Source organism: Excalfactoria chinensis, chromosome 1 (assembly GCF_039878825.1).
Source record: "Excalfactoria chinensis isolate bCotChi1 chromosome 1, bCotChi1.hap2, whole genome shotgun sequence".
Lineage (NCBI taxonomy): Eukaryota > Metazoa > Chordata > Aves > Galliformes > Phasianidae > Excalfactoria > Excalfactoria chinensis.
In genome coordinates, this window is record NC_092825.1 from 71,791,199 (window position 1) to 71,809,594 (window position 18,396).

General features: G+C 43.4%; 1 protein-coding gene across 2 annotated transcripts; it reads right to left on the reverse strand.

The window, feature by feature from the left end:
* Nucleotides 1–5,905: 5,905 nt before the first annotated feature.
* Nucleotides 5,906–16,629, reverse strand: LOC140249761 (solute carrier family 2, facilitated glucose transporter member 3). Of its 2 annotated transcripts, none has more exons than XM_072331879.1 (10): nucleotides 16,307–16,629; nucleotides 13,333–13,428; nucleotides 11,989–12,149; nucleotides 11,520–11,760; nucleotides 11,210–11,372; nucleotides 10,416–10,603; nucleotides 9,944–10,048; nucleotides 9,442–9,543; nucleotides 8,990–9,187; nucleotides 5,906–8,542 (listed from the first exon to the last, which is right to left on the reverse strand). In XM_072331879.1, exons 1-10 carry the CDS (start codon nucleotides 16,316–16,318, stop codon nucleotides 8,321–8,323), a joined length of 1,488 nt encoding a protein of 495 aa, XP_072187980.1. In that variant the 5' UTR covers nucleotides 16,319–16,629; the 3' UTR covers nucleotides 5,906–8,320. The 2 variants fall into 2 exon arrangements, with proteins under 2 accessions (XP_072187980.1, XP_072187988.1); XM_072331887.1 differs by having other exon boundaries at nucleotides 13,333–13,371; nucleotides 16,307–16,466.
* Nucleotides 16,630–18,396: the final 1,767 nt, after the last annotated feature.

An 18,396-nucleotide genomic window follows, 5' to 3' on the forward strand; every position in this document is an offset into this window, starting at 1 on the left:
ATCTATAATTAAGTCCACGTGGCTGGTAAGACACAGTCTTAAATGTGTTGCATCCTTGCCCCTGTGAAAACATGGCTATGATGTGTTTATTGAAAACTTCCAAAGGCTGCCCATCTTTCCCCACCACACTCAGCTTCCTTACCAGTGATCATCATTATAACTGATAGTGCTGAATTTATCAAACCAAGTACAACTTCTGCAGCAACACGGTACAAAAGACTTCATCAGCTATGTAGGTGCGATACAGATGGAGCCTGGTCCACCAGAAAGTCCCAAAGCAAAATAATTGCAGCAAAGAAATGTTGCATCTGCAGAAACTTAGGGAGAAAGAGGTGGAACAGCCCAGACAGTGTTGGTCTTTCTTCCTCTCCTTCCAGCAGCAACTGCCAACACCTGGGTAGCTCTGAACCCCTTACTTTTTAATTTTAATTTTTATTTTTATAAACCATGTCAATATTTATTTATAGGCTCTGATCACTGCCTTTTTGTATCCAGCTTGCTCATAACATTCCCCTGGTGCAGTGAGGACAGTGGCAGGACCAGAGGCAAGGTTCTCACTGCACGCTCTGACTAGGAGATAGCACTGCTAGCCCCTCCTACTTGCAGCTGGCACAATATTTAACAGGATGTCCAGCCCTGCCACATGATAAGACCCGCATCACTTGCTTTGTTCTATTTACTGAGCTTACACCTGACTATCCCTTCTTCCAGCAAGGTCTCTCAGGGTAAAAGCCTGGAGAAGAAAATGCACAGCATCACAGCATTTTGCTGCATCCAAAATAGCCAACTATAGCCCTAACAATAGCCCTTTCACTATCTACTTCAGTCTCCTCTCTGTCCCTGTTTTCCCCTACCTCTCATCTTAGACCTGTCAGAGTCACATACATGTTCTAAACAATTGCATTGACAAGTGGATTTGCTGTCTGTTTTCAAACATCAAACTCAGCCTGCACTTGCTTATCCAACACATTTGCAAGCACACTAGTGTTTCCCTACTCTTCTCTGACTGACACTGACTGCCTTCAGGCTTTGCTTTACCCACAGACTGCCAAGTCCTGTATCTGGCTAATAGAACAAAATTAGGCTTCAGTACATCCATTACTCCAAATCTGCCTGCTGTTTTCAATTCATTCCTTCTATCCCAACATACTTGGCAGACCTTGTAACCACAAAGCACTCTTGGCTGGACATAAAAACACTGGTTTGGATGACACTTGGTAACAGAGAGACAAAGACTGCTGGGATACTGCAAGTACTGAGCTACAGTTTGTTGTAGGAGATAGAGTTTTCTTCTCTTCTCTGCTTCATGGCAGTGTGCTCCCATACTGAACTTAGCCCTGAGGAAACCCCCAAGTGACACAATGGGACAGCTAACAGCTAGCTAACACCAGCTGTAGACTATTCTGATTCTTCTGTTAACTTCCCTTCAGCCATACTGCTTTTTTCTTGTATGAGTCTTTTAGATAACGTCTGCCTTCAGAGACCTGATTGATTTTCACTGCATACTTCTTTCCTCTACTGATCACACAAAACTGCCTCTTGTGTTCTGCTCTAACTGATAGACACACTGACAACAAGAGACATGCTCTGGCTATGTGACAACAACCCCAACTCTTGCCTACTCTAGGACTCCCTTCTGTAGTCAACACTGTCTCTGACAGACCTTGTGCTTCATCTTTTAGTGATTTGCTCCATTTCATCCTTCCTTGGCTTCCTATGGTTCTATTCCCTAAATGCCTGCTTCATCTTCAGTTTAGTTCGCTTCTGTTATTTCACTACTGGTTCATGCTCTTCCAACTCTGCACTGCCTCTCTGACAGCATTCTTTTGACTTCTCTCAAACAGTGGAAGGTTTTCATCAGACCCTGGGAATACATCATCCTTCAGCACAGGCAGCCTGCTTTTCTCCACTTTCAATTGGCACCACGATGGAAGGCAGGTAACTGCCTCTGAGTTCTGCCTGTATCCCAGAAATCCACAGTTCCAGTTGTGCCACCAGTGACTTTCCGCTGACTTTTAGTATCAGAGTTGCAAGGACAGTAACAGCAGCATCAGTAGCTGCTTGCCAAGACCCAAGGTCTTAGTGCATGTAGAGAGATGAGGAACAAGAGGCTTCTTCAATCCATCCTTGTTGCTGGGAGTCTGGGAATTCTGGAAGAAAAATATCCTGACTAAGGAAGGACTTGCACAATGAATGCAAGTGTGTATGCAAGAGGAAAAGAAAGTGCAGGAAGAAAATGGTAGAGCTGCTTTTGTAATAAAAACAAAATTAGAGAGGTCTCTCAGAGTCCATCTGGATCACTTGCTTAGGATAGAACAGGTAACAAAAAGTGATTCTGTAATTATCATAGAATGGCCTAGTCTGCAAGGGATGTTAAAGATAATCTATATCCTACCCCATTACCATGGACAAGGTTACCATCCACTAGATCAAGCTGCAAGGGCCCCATCCAACCTGACCTTGAGTGCCTCCAAAAATCAGACATCCACAGCTTCTCTGAGCAACCTGTTCCAGCGCCTCAGCACTCTCTAAGAATTCCCTCCTAACATCTAAACATAATTTTCCCCTCTTTTAGTTTAAAGCCATTCCACCTTGTCCTGTCACAATTAGACCATGGAAAAAGTTGGTTCTCCTCCTACCTATAAACTCTCCTTCCCTTCTCCAGCCTAAACAAGCCCAACTCACTCAACCTTTCTTTGAAGGAGAGGTTCTTCAGCCCTTTGATCATCCTCTTCTGGACCTGCTCCAACAGCTCCACATCCTTCTTGTGCTGGGGGTCCCAGGCCCAGACACAGTACTCCAGGCAGGGCCTTACTAGAAGAGTATAGTCACCTACTCTGCTTTTGACAGAGCCCAAGATACAGTTGGCCTTCCAGGCCACAAGCACATACAGCTGGCTCATGTCCAGATTTTGGTTCACCAGAACCCTCAAGTCTTTATCCACATGACTGTTCTTCTCCCAGTTTGTATATATACACCTGGAATTGCCCCAAACCAAGAGCAACACCATCCACAACCTCATTAGTTTCACCTGCGCTCATTCAAGTCTGTCCAGACCACTCTGAATGGCATCCGTTCCTTCTATTGTGTCAACTGCACCACTTAGTGTGGTGTCATCAGCAAACTTGCTGAGGGTGCGCTCAGTCTCATTACATCATTGATAAAGATGTTGAAGAGCACTGATCCCAAGACTGACCCCTGGGGACACCACTCATCACTGGCCTCAAGCTGGACACAGAACTGTTGAATATAACCCTCTGGATGCAACCATCTGAACATTCTTTATTCTCCAAACAGTCCAGCCTTCAACTACATCTCCCTCCAATTTAGAGATAAGGATGTGGTGGGGAACCAGGCTTTGCACAAGTTCGAGTAGACAGCATCTGTTGCCCTTCCTTTGTCCACAAATGCCATCAATCCACCACTGAAGGTCACCAGCTTGGTAAGGCATGATCTACCTTTGGTGAAACCATGTTGGCTGTCTCAGATCACCTCATCTCACGTGTGCCTTCACACGTCTCCCAGGAAGATCTATTCCATGATCTTCCCAGGCACAGATAGAGGCTCACCCACTTCTAACATCTCAGGTGTTCCTTTCTTAAAAAGGAGAGTAATGCTCCCTTTTTTCCAGTCACCAGGGACTTCTGACAACCATAACTTTTCAAAAAATATGATGGAGAGTGGCTGGTAACCACATCAGCCACTTCCTTCAGGACTCTGGAGTGCATGTCATCTAGCCTCATAGACTCTTACACATTCAACCTTATGAGGCAGTCTTGTCTTTTTCTGCTCCTGCAGCATAGCAATCCAGAAAAATACGCATCTACTGAGAAGCAGGGGAAGACAAACTACAAATGGATGCCTCAGCCTCAGAAAAGGTTGCAGTACACAGAGCTTTCTTTATAACTGCTTGTAGAACAAAGCCTACTCTCAGATCTCCAGACGTATCAAAATGGCTTGGGAAGTTGAGGGGCAGCCAGGAGTGGGGCAGAAACAGGCTCATTCCTACTTAGAGAGGCCAGATATTTTACAGTCCATGGGATGGGATAGGATGCCCTTCAAGAGTGCTCAGTGTGATCACAAATTGCTGAAAGAATTGCCTAATATGATTGTTATTTTGTCTACCACCTGTGAAAAATTTTAGCAACTAAGGGAGCTAACAGTCCCTAACAGTTGAAAAAAAAAAAAAAAGGTAACATTATGTCCAACTGTACAAAAAGCCAGGATAATGACTCCTGAACTCCAAATTACTCATACTCAGTGGTACATCCTCTTGTTATCCAGTTTCAAATGTGTGAAGGACAAGATGTAATCAGGACAGAACGATACTGGTTTACCAAGGGCAAAACTTGACCACTTTTTAAAATGAAAGGACTGGCAGTGTACATTAGAGAATGACTGATGTAAAATTCTAACATGCATTATACAGGGTACTGCTTTCCACAGCATACTCCTTCGAGAGGCAGGGAGGTATAACAGCAAACCATTACTCAGCATACTGCAAAATAGGAAGATGTAGAATATCCTAGAGAGGGAGAATGGTTCTCTCCTCCAAATTCCATATTGATATCCTACCAAAGTGACAATCCCCAAAGAATGCCCTGGGCAACCCATTACACTCTTCAGCTCTCTGACTTCGGGCAGAATAAATTTAGAAAGATTAACATAACACCTAGAAAGGCTGATTACACCCAAGTGTTCTGTGAGTGCTGGAGTTTGAACGGGGAGCAGAGAAGAAACTAGACAGACTATATAAAACCACAATCAACTGTCTCTTCAGACTTCTCTTAACCTTCTCAAAAATGGAGACCTTGAAGCCATGCCTTTGACCTAGGCTGAAAAATATAAACAACCACCCCCTCTGCCTGAAAAATCTCTTCTTAATATCTAACTGAACCTTCCCATCTCAGTTTAAGAACATCATTCCTTGTCCTATCACTATCCACCCCTGTAAGCAGCTGTTCTCCCTCCTGCTTATATGCTCCCTTCAATTACTGGAAGGCCATGATGAGGTTTTCCTGGAGCCTTCTCTTCTCCAAGCTAAACAAGCTCAGTTCCCTCAACCTTTCCTTATAGGAGAAGGTGCTGCAGCCATCTGATCATTTCAGTGGCCCTCATCTCACACCATCATGGCAGCCGTTCTTCCTTGCCAAGCAGGGCCCAGCCCTGAGCATGCACCTATTGCTCAACAGCAACCAAATATCAGTGTGCAACTAGCACTACCTACCTGGACTGCAACAACAGCACAGGGAAAGCATAATGCAGTGCCAACTCAGATCCTAGCAAATAATTTTATGCATGTTGATACGTTGACTAAACAGTTCTCTGAAAAAATAAGCAGCCCTCCTTTCTGTTGATAAAGGAATTAAAGTTTTCAAGACTGATAAAAAAATATTTTTGTATATTTGCAACTCCATTTTCAGTAGACAGATATAGTACCTGTGAATTTTTAAAAGGAATGTACAGTTGCAATCAGATATTCAACAAGAAAAATCTGATCCTTTCTTTTAAGTAGATTTCAAGACCATCTTAACAGAAAAAATACCTCTCAATTCACAATCACACCTTATTCATGTCTTCACTTTTGGGGCAGTTGTGCACATTTGCAAACAACTGTTTTCAAGGGTGAAGTAAAATTTCCTCTGATGATCACCTTGAGAACTCACAAAGATCACCAGCACTGCCACTGAACCACTCTGATGCATTAGCTTCACAAAAACAAGGTCAGATACTTAATTAGTTTTATGGTATTGCTACTCTTTACATTGTAAGTTATTACCTATATGTAGTAACTGTATTGTGTATTTTATACATAATTCAAGACAATTCTCAGTCAGTAGGTCCCAGGCAAGCCAAAATGTTGGACACCTATGAATTATATTGTTGATAAAACCCATGGCAGGTATTAATTAGACCTGGAATCTTTATTTTAAAAACACAAAACAAATCACAATAAGCTTATAAAACCCATCAAAAACATCCACAATGCCATTACAGAGTAACAAAAGATACCATGTGAGAAAGAGCTGTATACTTTGATCCAAGCCAACACACTTCCGTAAAGCAAAGTATGGAATACACAGCTGTGAAGGAAATACCATGGAATAGCAGATGTCCATACAAAAGACATCTTCCTGCAAAGGAAGGGCACAAACTGTATAACTGGGCAAAAATATGAAAGTCAGGAGTGAGAGTAGTCTTACAATACCTCTGAGAATAAATATCTGTTACAGAAGCCTGATGGAAAGCAGGGGAAATCTGGATGCAATCAGACTACATTGTGCAAAGATAGAAGTACTTCAAACAACATTACAGCAAGTATTTCACGGAGGCAAATTTTACTGATCTCTCCAACTCGTTCTCATTAGGAAAGGTTGGAAAACAAACAAACAAACAAAAAAAATCACTAGTTACAGAAAATGCTAAAGACAACTCTAGAATTAAAGGGACATCCCTGACAACAGTTTCATAGCAGGTTGAAGAAAACTTGGGCTATGCATTCTATTACCAGTTCTTCTATCATTTCTCCCATTTGGGGTGTTTTTCATTTACCTATCTAAGCTGCTGCAAATCTGCTTCTTTTATAAGATGCCTGGTGCAAGTCTGCAGGTAGACCTGAGTTTGACTAAGACAAAAAGAAAAAAAAAAATGCAGGCCTAAGATAATGAGCCTAGCCATCCCACTCCACTATTTTTCCTAGCTTATACCAGCCAAAACTCAACACTACAGTCAGGAAGCAACAGTCCCCAAAATATCACATATACTACTTCTTCCCCCTTCCTAAACTGAACTGATTGCTTACACTTAGCTCCATAACCGTGAGTATATACACACCTAGCAATGAGAAAGAGGGGAGAGCATTACCTACTGCATAATGCTCCCTGTGTCTGCCATGTTAGGTATAACAGAGGTAATACAACAGATTTGCATGGAACAGCAAACAATGCTAGGAACTGCCTCTTCCAGAGAGGACATGGGACAAAAGCATTTGTCCTACAACCAAACTAGTAGACTGAATTTTTCAAGCTGCTAAACTAGCATATTCCAGCAGCTCTAGTCGTCTCTAATTCTGCATCTCTATGTATATACATGTGTCATAGCAAGACCCTTGTAGACACAAATGGTGAATTTTACCTCCAGTATTTATAAGTAATTGTGAAACAGCTCCGGAAAATAACTTTTAGCTCCATGCACCTCAAGTAACTACCTGCAAGCTTCAAATTTTCTGGCTTACTAGAATACAGCAGAGAGGCCAAAAAGTCAAGAGAAGGCAAAAAAGAAAAATAAGTCACCTTTTGGTTTGGAGTAAATACTCTCAGTCATCTTGAACAATGCTTAACTGTTGCTGAAAATGTAAAGTAATAACACCCCTTTGCTGCAATATCACTTTCCAAATAATATTTTGGAGCAATATTTAAAGCTGCCACCCAAAAATATCCAAATTGCATAGAAATTTCCATGGACAAATATACTGCTTCTCATCAGCATTAATTCATTCAGAAGGCAGAATTAACTTTAAAAGGTGATGTGCACAATTGGCTCTGTTCTACCATCTAAAGCACCCAACTTCCTGCTTGGTACAGTATTCCTTCTTCTAGTTTACAGTTTTATTGCACCTCAAGTCTACAGCATCTTCTGTTAGAATAACTATTTGTCAAACATCTTCAACTTCATTATCTGTACATTTTTGTACACAAGTTAAAAAATAAATATTTACAAAGTGACATACAAATAAATAAACTTAGTAAAAGTATGTTCTGTTTGTCTATACAAAAAAATAAAAGAAAAAAAAAGCATGCAACTTGGTCCCCCTTTTCCTGAAGCTGAAAATGTACACACTGGAAAGGAAAAAAGGAGATGACTTTTTGGTAGGCTTGTTAAATTCCAATGTAACACTGCACATACAGAATAGACTCAAAAGGCAGGGGACTTATTTGGTGGGCAACTTTAACTCGCTACAAAAATAGAATTTAAATTACATTATGGTCACTGCATAAATAAGTATGTTAATTCCAAATAGCAACTACAGGTGAGCAAAGTAACAATATTATCAACATGTTCACCTGGTGTTCATGGCAAAGAATAAGATTTTTGCTAGAGTGCCAAGTACCTTCCAGTATTTGAAAATGAGATCACCCATATCAGATTTGCTTAACGCTGGTAAGCCTGTCAGAACAGGGGGAACAGGGAATATGTAGGTACAGAGAAGAAAATAGCAGCTGTTAGAGAAAGAAATTGTTACAGTTCTCATTATTTCTTTGCTCATTCCTTTAATAACTATGAATATGCAAGAGTCAAAGAAAAGAGTGTGTTGTGAGTCTTAGGCAGCTTCTTTGTCAGGTTCTATGTTGTTCATCTCCACCATGGGGTCCTTCTCTATAGGTGGTGAGGACGGAGAGTTTCTTTCTACTTGTTCTTCAAAGCCCCTGGAGATGTCTTCAAATGTCCTGCCCTTGGTCTCCGGCACTTTGAAGTATGTGAAGATGAAGAAGATGACCAGGAAAGCAAGGAAAATAAGGAAGACATAGGGGCCACATAATTTCTGCAGTGAGAAATAAAAATAGGGAGGTTTTAATTTGAAAAAATAAAAATAAAAGCAAAGTAATTTCCCTCTCCAACAATATCCTCATTGACTTGTCCTCAACACAAAGACAGTTTTCAAGAGATCACATTTGTGTGGACTTCTGAAATTAAATAATACTGGTTCTGACTGACCAAAATTGAGGCTTTTAAATGGAAAATGCAAACATTAAAAGTACAAGAAGTACAAGAAGTAACAAAGTAGAATACAAGACTAGCTACACACACTCTTAACCTTCAATATCAGAATACAGAACTGGGGACCCCTGTTCTGTAGGGGTTCAGCCATCTTTCCAAAGCAGAGCTAAAATTTGAAGAGATCAGGCTGTTAAAAACAAAAATTCCTCAGCCATTCTGGACACCCTTGACAATGCTGCAGCTCTCCTGAAGTGTTCTGCAGAGTCCTTACCTCAGCATAGGGGAAGAGCATTCCCACTAAGAAATTAGAGGTCCAGTTAGAACAACCAGCCACCGCCATGGCTGCAGGCCGTGGGCCTTGACTGAAAAGTTCTGCCACAATGAACCAAGGGATAGGTCCAGGGCCAATCTCAAAAAGGGCAACAAAGCCAAAAGTGGCAACAATGCTGATGTATCTGATCCACTTTTCCTGCAAGGAAACAAGATATAGTTAACTGCAACCAAAGAAGCAAACATGGCACAGCACAATGTTCATTGTCAGTTCTCTTAGTTGTACTATGAATGCTATGGCACAGCTCCTGCCATAAGGAAACGGTACTTCTAGCCACAGCTCATGATCAGCCCTTGCCCCAACTATAAATGCCTTGCTCTGAAATTCTGCCTTCTGCTAGTCTTACAGATCCCCTACTAGAGTCAACCTGGATAAAACAGCCAATTACTCACCTTCAGAGCCAAAGTAACAGTCATAACAGCAGCACACACAGCCATGCCACCCAAACCAACTAACTGGAGGGTCCTGCGTCCTGCACGCTCTACCAGGAACAGCTGAAAACACAGGGGAAAAATAAGAAAATCAGTGACTTAAGTAGCAAAAGCAGAAGATGCTCCCTCAGACAGCATGCACTACACTTCTTTTCCATTTTCCTGTAGTCCTCAATGTCAAGTCATCAGGTTGCTCAGGTACAAGTATTTCTCTTCTTATTGCCTTCCCTCATCTTCTACCTCCCCTAACACACTTATTTTCATCCTTTACTTTCATTTTTCCCTCATAAATATATGTTCTCCTTTCCCACAATACTTTTAACACATTCTTTCCTTTGCTTTTATAGGCCAATAGTGAAGCACTGCTATACAACAGCACAACTACCTGTCTTCAGACACCATCGCTCAAAAGATCCCATGCAGACAAGTCACTTTTCTCACAAGAAGGCCCTGTTGTACTTACTGACACAACAGTGAAGACTGTGTTTACCGCTCCAGCTCCAATGGTGGCATACACAGGCTCTTTGATGCCAGCTCTTTCAAAAATCCCTGTAGAATAATAGAATACCTAGGAAGAAAAGCAAAAAGTTGGACACCATTGCAATTTTAATATCTGAAAGCATATTCCTCATTCCTTAATGGCGCAATCCCAAAAAGCACTCAGTAGTATAGAAGCTATTAACGGTATAAAACAGCACAATTCCAGTCAAGTTCCATTCGCTTGATGCATCTCTCTAGTGCCCTGCCAGGGTATATACAGGAGAAGTAAAGACCAAAATGATTGCCATCTTCCATCTTCACAACCTCTACACTATCACAAATGTTTTCCAGACAAAAGATGTCTTTGAAAAACTAATTTTCTCAACAATAGTAAGTAACTACCTTGAAGCACAGATAGACCCAGAAGTCCAATAGACATGACAAAGGTGACTCACAGCATTGATGCCTGAGAGCTGCTGAGAAAGCTGTAGCGTGATGGAAATCATAATGGCTTGACGATAGTTTGGAGAGCGGAAGAGCTCTGGTATAGTTGCTTTCTTCTCCTGAGACATTTTAGCACTCTCTTCTTTCATCTCCAAGATGTCTTGAGATACGTCTTGTGTACCACGGAGCTTCTGGAGAACTGTAGAAAAGAATCCAAAAGCATAAAATGGAACATTCCCACAACCACTAAGTTCCCCCAGCCCATTCTGCTATTTGAGTGAAAGCATAATGGGAAGACAGAAGTCAGTGCTTGGGCCTGCTCTGTTGCACAGACAGAGCTGCTACATGCAGCTTTTGCTCATCTTTTTACCTCACAGTTCAGGGAGCTGTGATCACCATGGAAACCAACTCTACACTAGACACGTTATTTGTGCTCCAAACATTTGACCCCTTCACTTCACACACTTTCCAGAGACAATTCCAGGTCTCTGTGGTAGGGGTAGATCCCTCCTGATTCATTGTTGAATCTGCTGCAGATGGAGCTGACATTCACAGCAGCTCAGACTGCCACATCCCACCAGGCCAGGTGCCATTCCTAACTTCTTAATCCCACCAGGAGTTCATTGGGATTACAAGTTTGTCAACTCCTGACACTGGTACAATTTAAAAGATGGGAGAGAAAGTTTAGTACCTTCCGGGAATCACATCCTTGTCTACCACAGATTCTAAAGACAACCTCAACCTTCCACTCAAACTCAGAGCAGATTCATAATACAGTCCTGCCCCTTCAGAGACAAGTTCTTACCTGTTTCTGCTTTCTCTTCCTCCATCTTGTTGATCAACAGGAAACGGGGGCTCTCAGGGCAGAAAAGAAGAGCCACACACTGCAAAACTGCTGGGACAATTGTGAACCCCAACAGCAGTGGCCAAAATGTTTCAGTCCCCATTATCTCCTTGAGGCCAAAAATCTACACCAAAAATTTGAGAGAAAGTTGTTAAATAGAGTATGAGAGGACAAGATACTGCTCCTGATGACAAAGGCAGATCACAAGATCTCAAGCCCACAAAGCCTTCTTTCACATACCCTTTTCCTCCACGAAGTTTGTCAAGCCTACCTGGGCCACCAGGATGCCTACAACTATGCCCAGCTGGTTGAGTGTTCCAAATGCTCCACGAAGGCCAGTGGGTGAGACTTCACTGATGTACATGGGAACAAAGCCAGTGCACAGACCACAGAAAAGGCCAATAATGAAGCGCCCGATTATCAGCATTTCCACTGCCTTTGCCATCTTGGATAAGGCCATGAGAGCACCCCCAACAAAAGCCAAGATGTTCACCAGCAGCATGGAGTTCCTTCTGCCAAGACAGAAATACCAAGGCTGAGCTTTAACTGTTAACAAAGCAAGAAAACCATGTAGAGAAAGCTACCCATGACTCTTATATTGGGAGCAGGGAGAGAACAATATTTACTGTTCAGCTTCTGCCTTGGCCTGCAACAGTTTTCTCACCTCTGCTCTCTTCCTACCGAAATTCCACTGCAGAGCACAAATTCACTAATAACTTGTATTTGTCTTCCCAACTTACCTGCCAAATCGATTGACGAAAAGGCCGACTGAGAAGGAGCCAATCATACCTCCTACTGAGAAGATTGCCACAGAAAGGGACCATAGCGAGGTAAGAAGCTCTGGGGAGATGGCCTCCCCATTCCGCTGAGATAAAGTCCTGTTGTAGAAGGCCTGGATGATCTGCAAGAGAAACCAGGTAGGTGAGGAAGGTTTCCAATCCCATGGGAAGGAATTTGGGAAAAAAATTGGATGGTCTTTTTATTTTCAAGTTGTGCAGCAAAAATAGTCATTAAAAAAGTCAGTAGAAAGCAGCAAGTTACACAAGGGAATGATCAAGGTAATGAAAAAGGAAGTTCCAAGTTAAGCCTGAAAGCAGAAGCATTATACAAACAATCCTTCACTGTTCCTTAGGACAAGATGAGATGGCACAGAACAGGGTTGTGTCTCGATCTGAGGTATCCTCTTTGATAATGAGCAAAGCACTGCAAGAACTGAAAGGGATGTGGCCTCAGAATGCCAGCCCCCAGCAGATGGCAGCAGGACATGAGCTAGAAAGGACCCTACCCCCCGCCCCCCCCCCCAGCATGTGATGTGACATCTATTCCAGGAGGTGGGGAGGATGTGGTATTGGTGACTCAGTTCCTGAGAGAAAAAAAACAACATCATAGTTACAAGAAAACTGCATTTCTCATTTTCTTCATCTCTTCTTTTTTCTGATGGTATACGCATAAGTTTTTTTGGTTTGTTTGTTTTTTGTTTTTTTTTAAACAGACTATGAATTGACACTTAACAGAGAAAAACAAATGAACAAGTGAGAAATATAGGGCCCCGAGAGAAACTAAATCAACTGTAATCCCTACCAACCCTCTCAGCTTATCTCTGTACACTACTCTCTACATATCTTCTCTGCCCCGGCTGGTTCATTCTGACTCAGAATATCCTTCTTCATCTCATGATCTGGTGCAACAGGCCAGAAGCCTTACTCAATTTGTCAGAGTTAGGAACAGAATAGCACATAGCAGAAATTAAAACACAATAACTGAATTGCGTTTCCTCTCCTTTTGTGCCCTAAAGGGGCAGGGGGAAGATCAAGGCTTACTAAGAAACAAAATGACAGTCCCTGATGTAGTTGACATTCCAGGAAATGGCAGATGAATCCCTTTCTTTCAGCAAAACTCTGCACTTCAATCATTCTCTCTGATCTCTCTTCCCCAGTAACTTTCCCGTCCTTTGAATGCCTTCTTTCCTTTAATTCAAACACCACAACCAAAACTATTTGCCTGACAGCTCCTCTCCTTCATACTCCTTTTCCTCCCCATCACATTCATACATTTTCCTCCCCAACACATTCCCCAGCTCTCACCTTCTCTGGAGCATTAATGACACCAGTGTTGTACCCAAACTGAAGAGATCCAATGGCAGCAACAGAAACAGCATAAATAAGGGGTGCAGTGAGTTTCTGAATAAATTAAAAAAAAAGAATGCAATTGTTTAGTTAATTGGCAGTTCACGCTTTCTAAATAAGTTTCTCTTCAACATAAATAGAAGACAACTGGGCTAACTGCAACAAAGAGACAAAAGTTGAACAAACGTTCTTTTATCCAGTGAGGGTAGGTACCAACAGAGTCTAGAAACAGGTGCAACTGAACAGTAACAGTTCTGTGATCAGAAGGAAAGCCTATCAGGTCCCATACATCATGATATTAGACTATTTTCAGCTTTTTAATAACAGCTTCATCAGCAGCTGTTATTCTAGATTGATCTGCTTTATTGAAAAGCTGTGCTGATCTCCGACATGTCATGAAACAAAGACCAAACTCTTCCTCCTGCCAACTGACAAAAGTCCCATACACAGCTTCTCAAATCTACATAAGATCTACACTGGCAGTCATTTATCTAACAGAGAAAACTTGCACTCTTCAGCAGCAGATCTGCTTTTCCCAGGCTAGAATTTTCCCAACCCTACCCCTAAAAGAACCTGGTACAGAAGCCTCCCTCACAGAAAAGGCTGTGCTGCCAGCATTCCTCATTTATTTTTCTTGTCACTGAGTCAATAGCAAAGCACAGCTCCTGGAATTTGAGTACATGTGAATCATATATATATGTATATATATATATATATACACACACACGCACACACACACACACACACACAATATATATATTAACTTAATAACTACTCAACACTGTAGAGGAAGCAGCTCCAACCTGCAAAAGTCCTTGGGACAGACAGACTTAACTGTCAGCATCTGGTATTTCCCAGGGTTTTGTTTTGGGGGGTGGGGAGGAGACAGCTTGCTTAAGCTTTGCAGACAAGGAGGCAGGAGGGAGAAAGCAACTCCGGAATTGGAACTTATACAGTCAGTGCTTGAGGGTCACTATTTGGAAATAACATGTTCCTGCTGCAGGAGCAATTAAAAGCTTTCAAAAAGTACAACAAGGCTTTCCAATTATTCTCCTAAGTCTGGCAGGGGAGGATGAAGCACTCCATGGGGCCTGCTGCCACAGCTCCTCCAGGCTCCCATTTTCCAACTGGCTCCAGAAAGCTGACAGTCTTCATGCTACCCGTACCAGACTTTCAGGAATGCAAGTGCTTCTGGCCAGTACAGCCCCACAAAGCTACCAGTTAGGCCTCAATAAAAAGAAAGTAAATTAGTGCACTGTTTCCCTCAGCTACATCTTTTAATATCTTGTGTTAAGGTCTCTTCCTGATAAGGTTAATGCTGGAGAAAAGGGATATATTCTTATATTCCTGCACTGAGCAGATTATTCTCATGCTAAGATTCACAGCTGAACATACTCCAAACAAGGTAAGCCTTCTATCTGCCATCATGTGACCATTTCCTTTTTGGTGCAAGAAATTCTGACACAGAACCGATCTTCCAAAGCACCCAGATGTCAATTAAGACATCTAAGCCCTTTCAAGACTACAAGACTTATCCCCCTTAGCAGGTACAGTAACAAAGTTCAGCTATCCATACTTCCAACACAGTAACTGACACAAAAGCATCCTTCCTCTCAGGGCCCTGCTTGTAGTAGTCATAGTTTGACCCTTTTCCTCTGGATGCAGCAGGAATCATAAGACACTTGCATTGTGATCACCTCTTGCCTAAATGGTCCGTTTTGAAGCAAGTAATAACAAGGTCAGTTCATTCTCATCACCTTTCATACTCCATTTTCCTGACTAATGCCAGTTATTCAACTCCCATCCAGTCTCATACCACTTAAGATATCACACAGCCTGAACCAGCCACTCCACTGTGAGTCCACAGTTTACATACTGACCATTTGTTAACCGCTAGCAGAACACTGCCCAAAATGGAGATTCTCAGAAATAACACTACAGCACCCACCTTATGTAAAGGCCCAAGGCTGAGGCCTATACAGTGGTTAGATGCTCAAACACTCCTCCCTCTGACCACCAGCAGCATCAGGATTCAGCAGCAGCACTTGCAAATCATCTAGCCAGCAACAGCTCCCCTCTCCTTTACCGGCAGCGACCTCAGCAGCAGAGCGTAACGTTTTAAACCGAACTCGAGATGAGTCTGCCACTCTCCGAGTGACTTTCGTCAGTTCTCTCTCTCCTTATATCTCAGCTATATCACACTCCCCCCATCTCCCATTAACACAGGGGCGAGAGCACGAGTCTCCCTTCCCGCTGAGTAGAAATCCCTCGGCGACCCGCTCCAGGACAGCGGCTCCTCTCCCTGGATGCGCCTAGACACGCTACAAACCCGCGGGCCCACAGGCCACTCATGGCCGAGAATCGACAAAGGCTCTCCTCCCGTTCTCTACAGGAGAAAAGGGAAAGGACTTGTCTCTATTTTCCTCCAGAAATCGAGGGATAGTTTTAACATAAGCCGCAACGCCGCCAACGAAACGCCTGTTTGAACAACTCTCATTTTAGTATTACGAATCCGCTAACATTAACTCTGTGGCAGATGACCACCACCCGGCCAACAAAAGGCACACTGTGATCGAAGCCAATTAAGCACGAACGGCGCCACACAGCCAGTCGCACGCACCAAAACAGATAAACGCCACGGCCGACATCAAATCTTCCCAGATAATTTCCCCGTCCTTCCATAACAGACAAGAGCTCGCCGAGCCGCCAGCCGAGAACCGCGGCCCGCAAGCCCCGCCACATCTCCCCTCACCATAAGCCGATGGCGGCGGTTAGCGCTGCGGCGATGAACCACGACCGCTAGCCGCGATCGTATTCCCCACACTATCGACGAGAGCCCCCGGCACTCCGTGAAAACGACCCTCCCGGCACAGGCGGGCAGCGGCCCCAGCTCTACATCAGCTCCATCGAGGAGACCGCCCGCATTCCTCACCTTGTCAGCCATCTCCTGCGGCGAACGGCAACAGCACCCAGACCCAACCTAACAGATCTCAACCAGTACTCCGCCCACGCGCACGCACCGCTACAACGTCTACGTGACAACGCACCCTACAACCGCCCGGCACCCGCGTTTTTATGGGCCGTTCTGGGTGGGGGACAGGGGAGGAGCCGGGGGAGGAGTGGCTGCGGCAGCGGGGGATGCGGGCCCTCGGTTCACCCCACGTTGGAGCGGTTGGGGGGATGTGCAGGGAGGAGTGGATGGTATTCGGCTGCAGGAAGAGTGGTGAGGGTGCGGGGCAGCTCCTGTAGTTCACTGCGGGTCTGCGCAAGCATCAGCTGATGGTAATACGCACCGCTGGATTGCATGGAGAATGTTGTTTTTGAAACTATAGTTAGAAATGCTTGGGTACGGTAACAAGCACGCGAGCAAAACAGAAGCGATGCAGGGTTCCTGACTCGTACTTTGTAGAGGAGACTTCTGGATGCTTGGGCGTGGTTGGTGTTTTTTTGTTGTTTGTTTGTTTTGTTTTGTTTGTTGGTTGTTTTTTTTGTTTGTTTGTTTTGTTTTTTGTTTTGTTTTGTTTTTCTTGTTTCTTGTTTTTCGCATAGATATATATTAAAAAAAAAAAAAAAAAAAACTGCCATGGGGATAAACTCTGGGGTGTGTCTTTACTGCTGCGCTTAGTCCCACACTAGCACTCTTTCCAATCGAACTGGCTCCTATATTATAAATTCATTTGCAGCCCATCCTTCAGGTTTAAATAAATAAATAAATGAAAATTGCCATGTCTCTGCCAGGAGAGCAATGAAGAAGTTGTACTTTTAATTGAAGACAAATATATATATATATGTACAATATATATATTATATATATATATATATATATTTCTCAACACCCATCTACACTGAATTCATAATCTTTCGGACGTTCTGAGAATGGTAAAAGCTCAGACTGGGGAAGGGGTGTGAGGTTGCAGTCAGAGGAAATTGTCATAATGTCATTTCCTTGCAATGGCAACGAAAATTATCTGGGGCGCGCTTATCATTTCACGGGCCTTTTTGTGTTAAAATAATAACGCCACCAGGAGGGGAGGAAAAAATAACAACAAAAGCGCTGTTGTGTAAAAGGAAGACTGCAAATTCCTCTTGCTTAGGTTACATGATAAAAGCTCATCTGCACTCCCACAGAGGAGCACAGAGAGACAACGACGAGAGGGAATAATACACAATAAAGCCCTGCCCAGATCCTCCTCGGCCCATCACCGGAGCCATCAGCACATCAAAGTCTCATCTCCACATGCCCAGAGGGGCAAAATGGCAGATGGGAAAGGAATTGGGGGCTTAGAGGAAATATCACCTGACTGGGCCCCTCCCGGGGCTGCCCCATTGTCCAGGTGTGATGCCCAACGCCCTGAGCGATATCGGGGCGCCTTTCAAGCCGGGATGGGGACGCACGTTCCGCACGACTTACAATTAGGCTAAGAATCGGAAGTGGAAGAAGGGAATAGTCTTGGTCATTTGGGGAGGAACAAGTGTGGGAAAGTGGAGAAATAAGGGAAAATAAGGTCTTGTCCCATCTAAACCTCTGGCTGACCAGTGCCTACACCTCACCAGCAGTCCGTCCTAACTTGACATTAAATTTCATTTCTAACTCTTTTCCTAGGTGATGAACACCCCATTTGGGGTGCATGCATGGGAGCTTGAGTACTAGTCACTGCAGTAGGACTGTGGATCAGAGGGGCCCACGTGCCTGTGGTGAAATGAGCGCAGGTGTGCAGGAAGCTGTAAGGCAATGAATATAAAGGAGGAGCTGCTTCTTAGAAGGACCAGGAAAGTCTCAGATGGCTGCCAGTGAGGCCATTTGTGCCAGCAGCTGGAGTATGGATGCAGGCTTCAGGTTTCAAATATCAGGTGCCAGCAAAAGGGGAGACTGTGATTCAGGCATGGATTGAGCATCTGTATTTGTATATGTATGTAGGTTGCTCCAAAAGTTAAAACTTTGTTTCTTTCCATGAAAACTCCCACCAACAGATACAAATGGCACAATAACACTATTGGACAGAGCAAATCCTCAGCTACAAA

What these genes read in the sequence shown, in the direction of transcription:
- LOC140249761 (XM_072331879.1), bottom strand. An exon ending in GGAAGAGAAAGCAGAAACAG is followed by an intron (nt 10,604 to 11,209) that starts GTAAGAACTTGT and finishes TCTTTTCTACAG; the next exon opens with TTCTCCAGAAGCTCCGTGGT. An exon ending in AGCTCTCAGGCATCAATGCT is followed by an intron (nt 10,049 to 10,415) that starts GTGAGTCACCTT and finishes TTTTCTTCCTAG; the next exon opens with GTATTCTATTATTCTACAGG.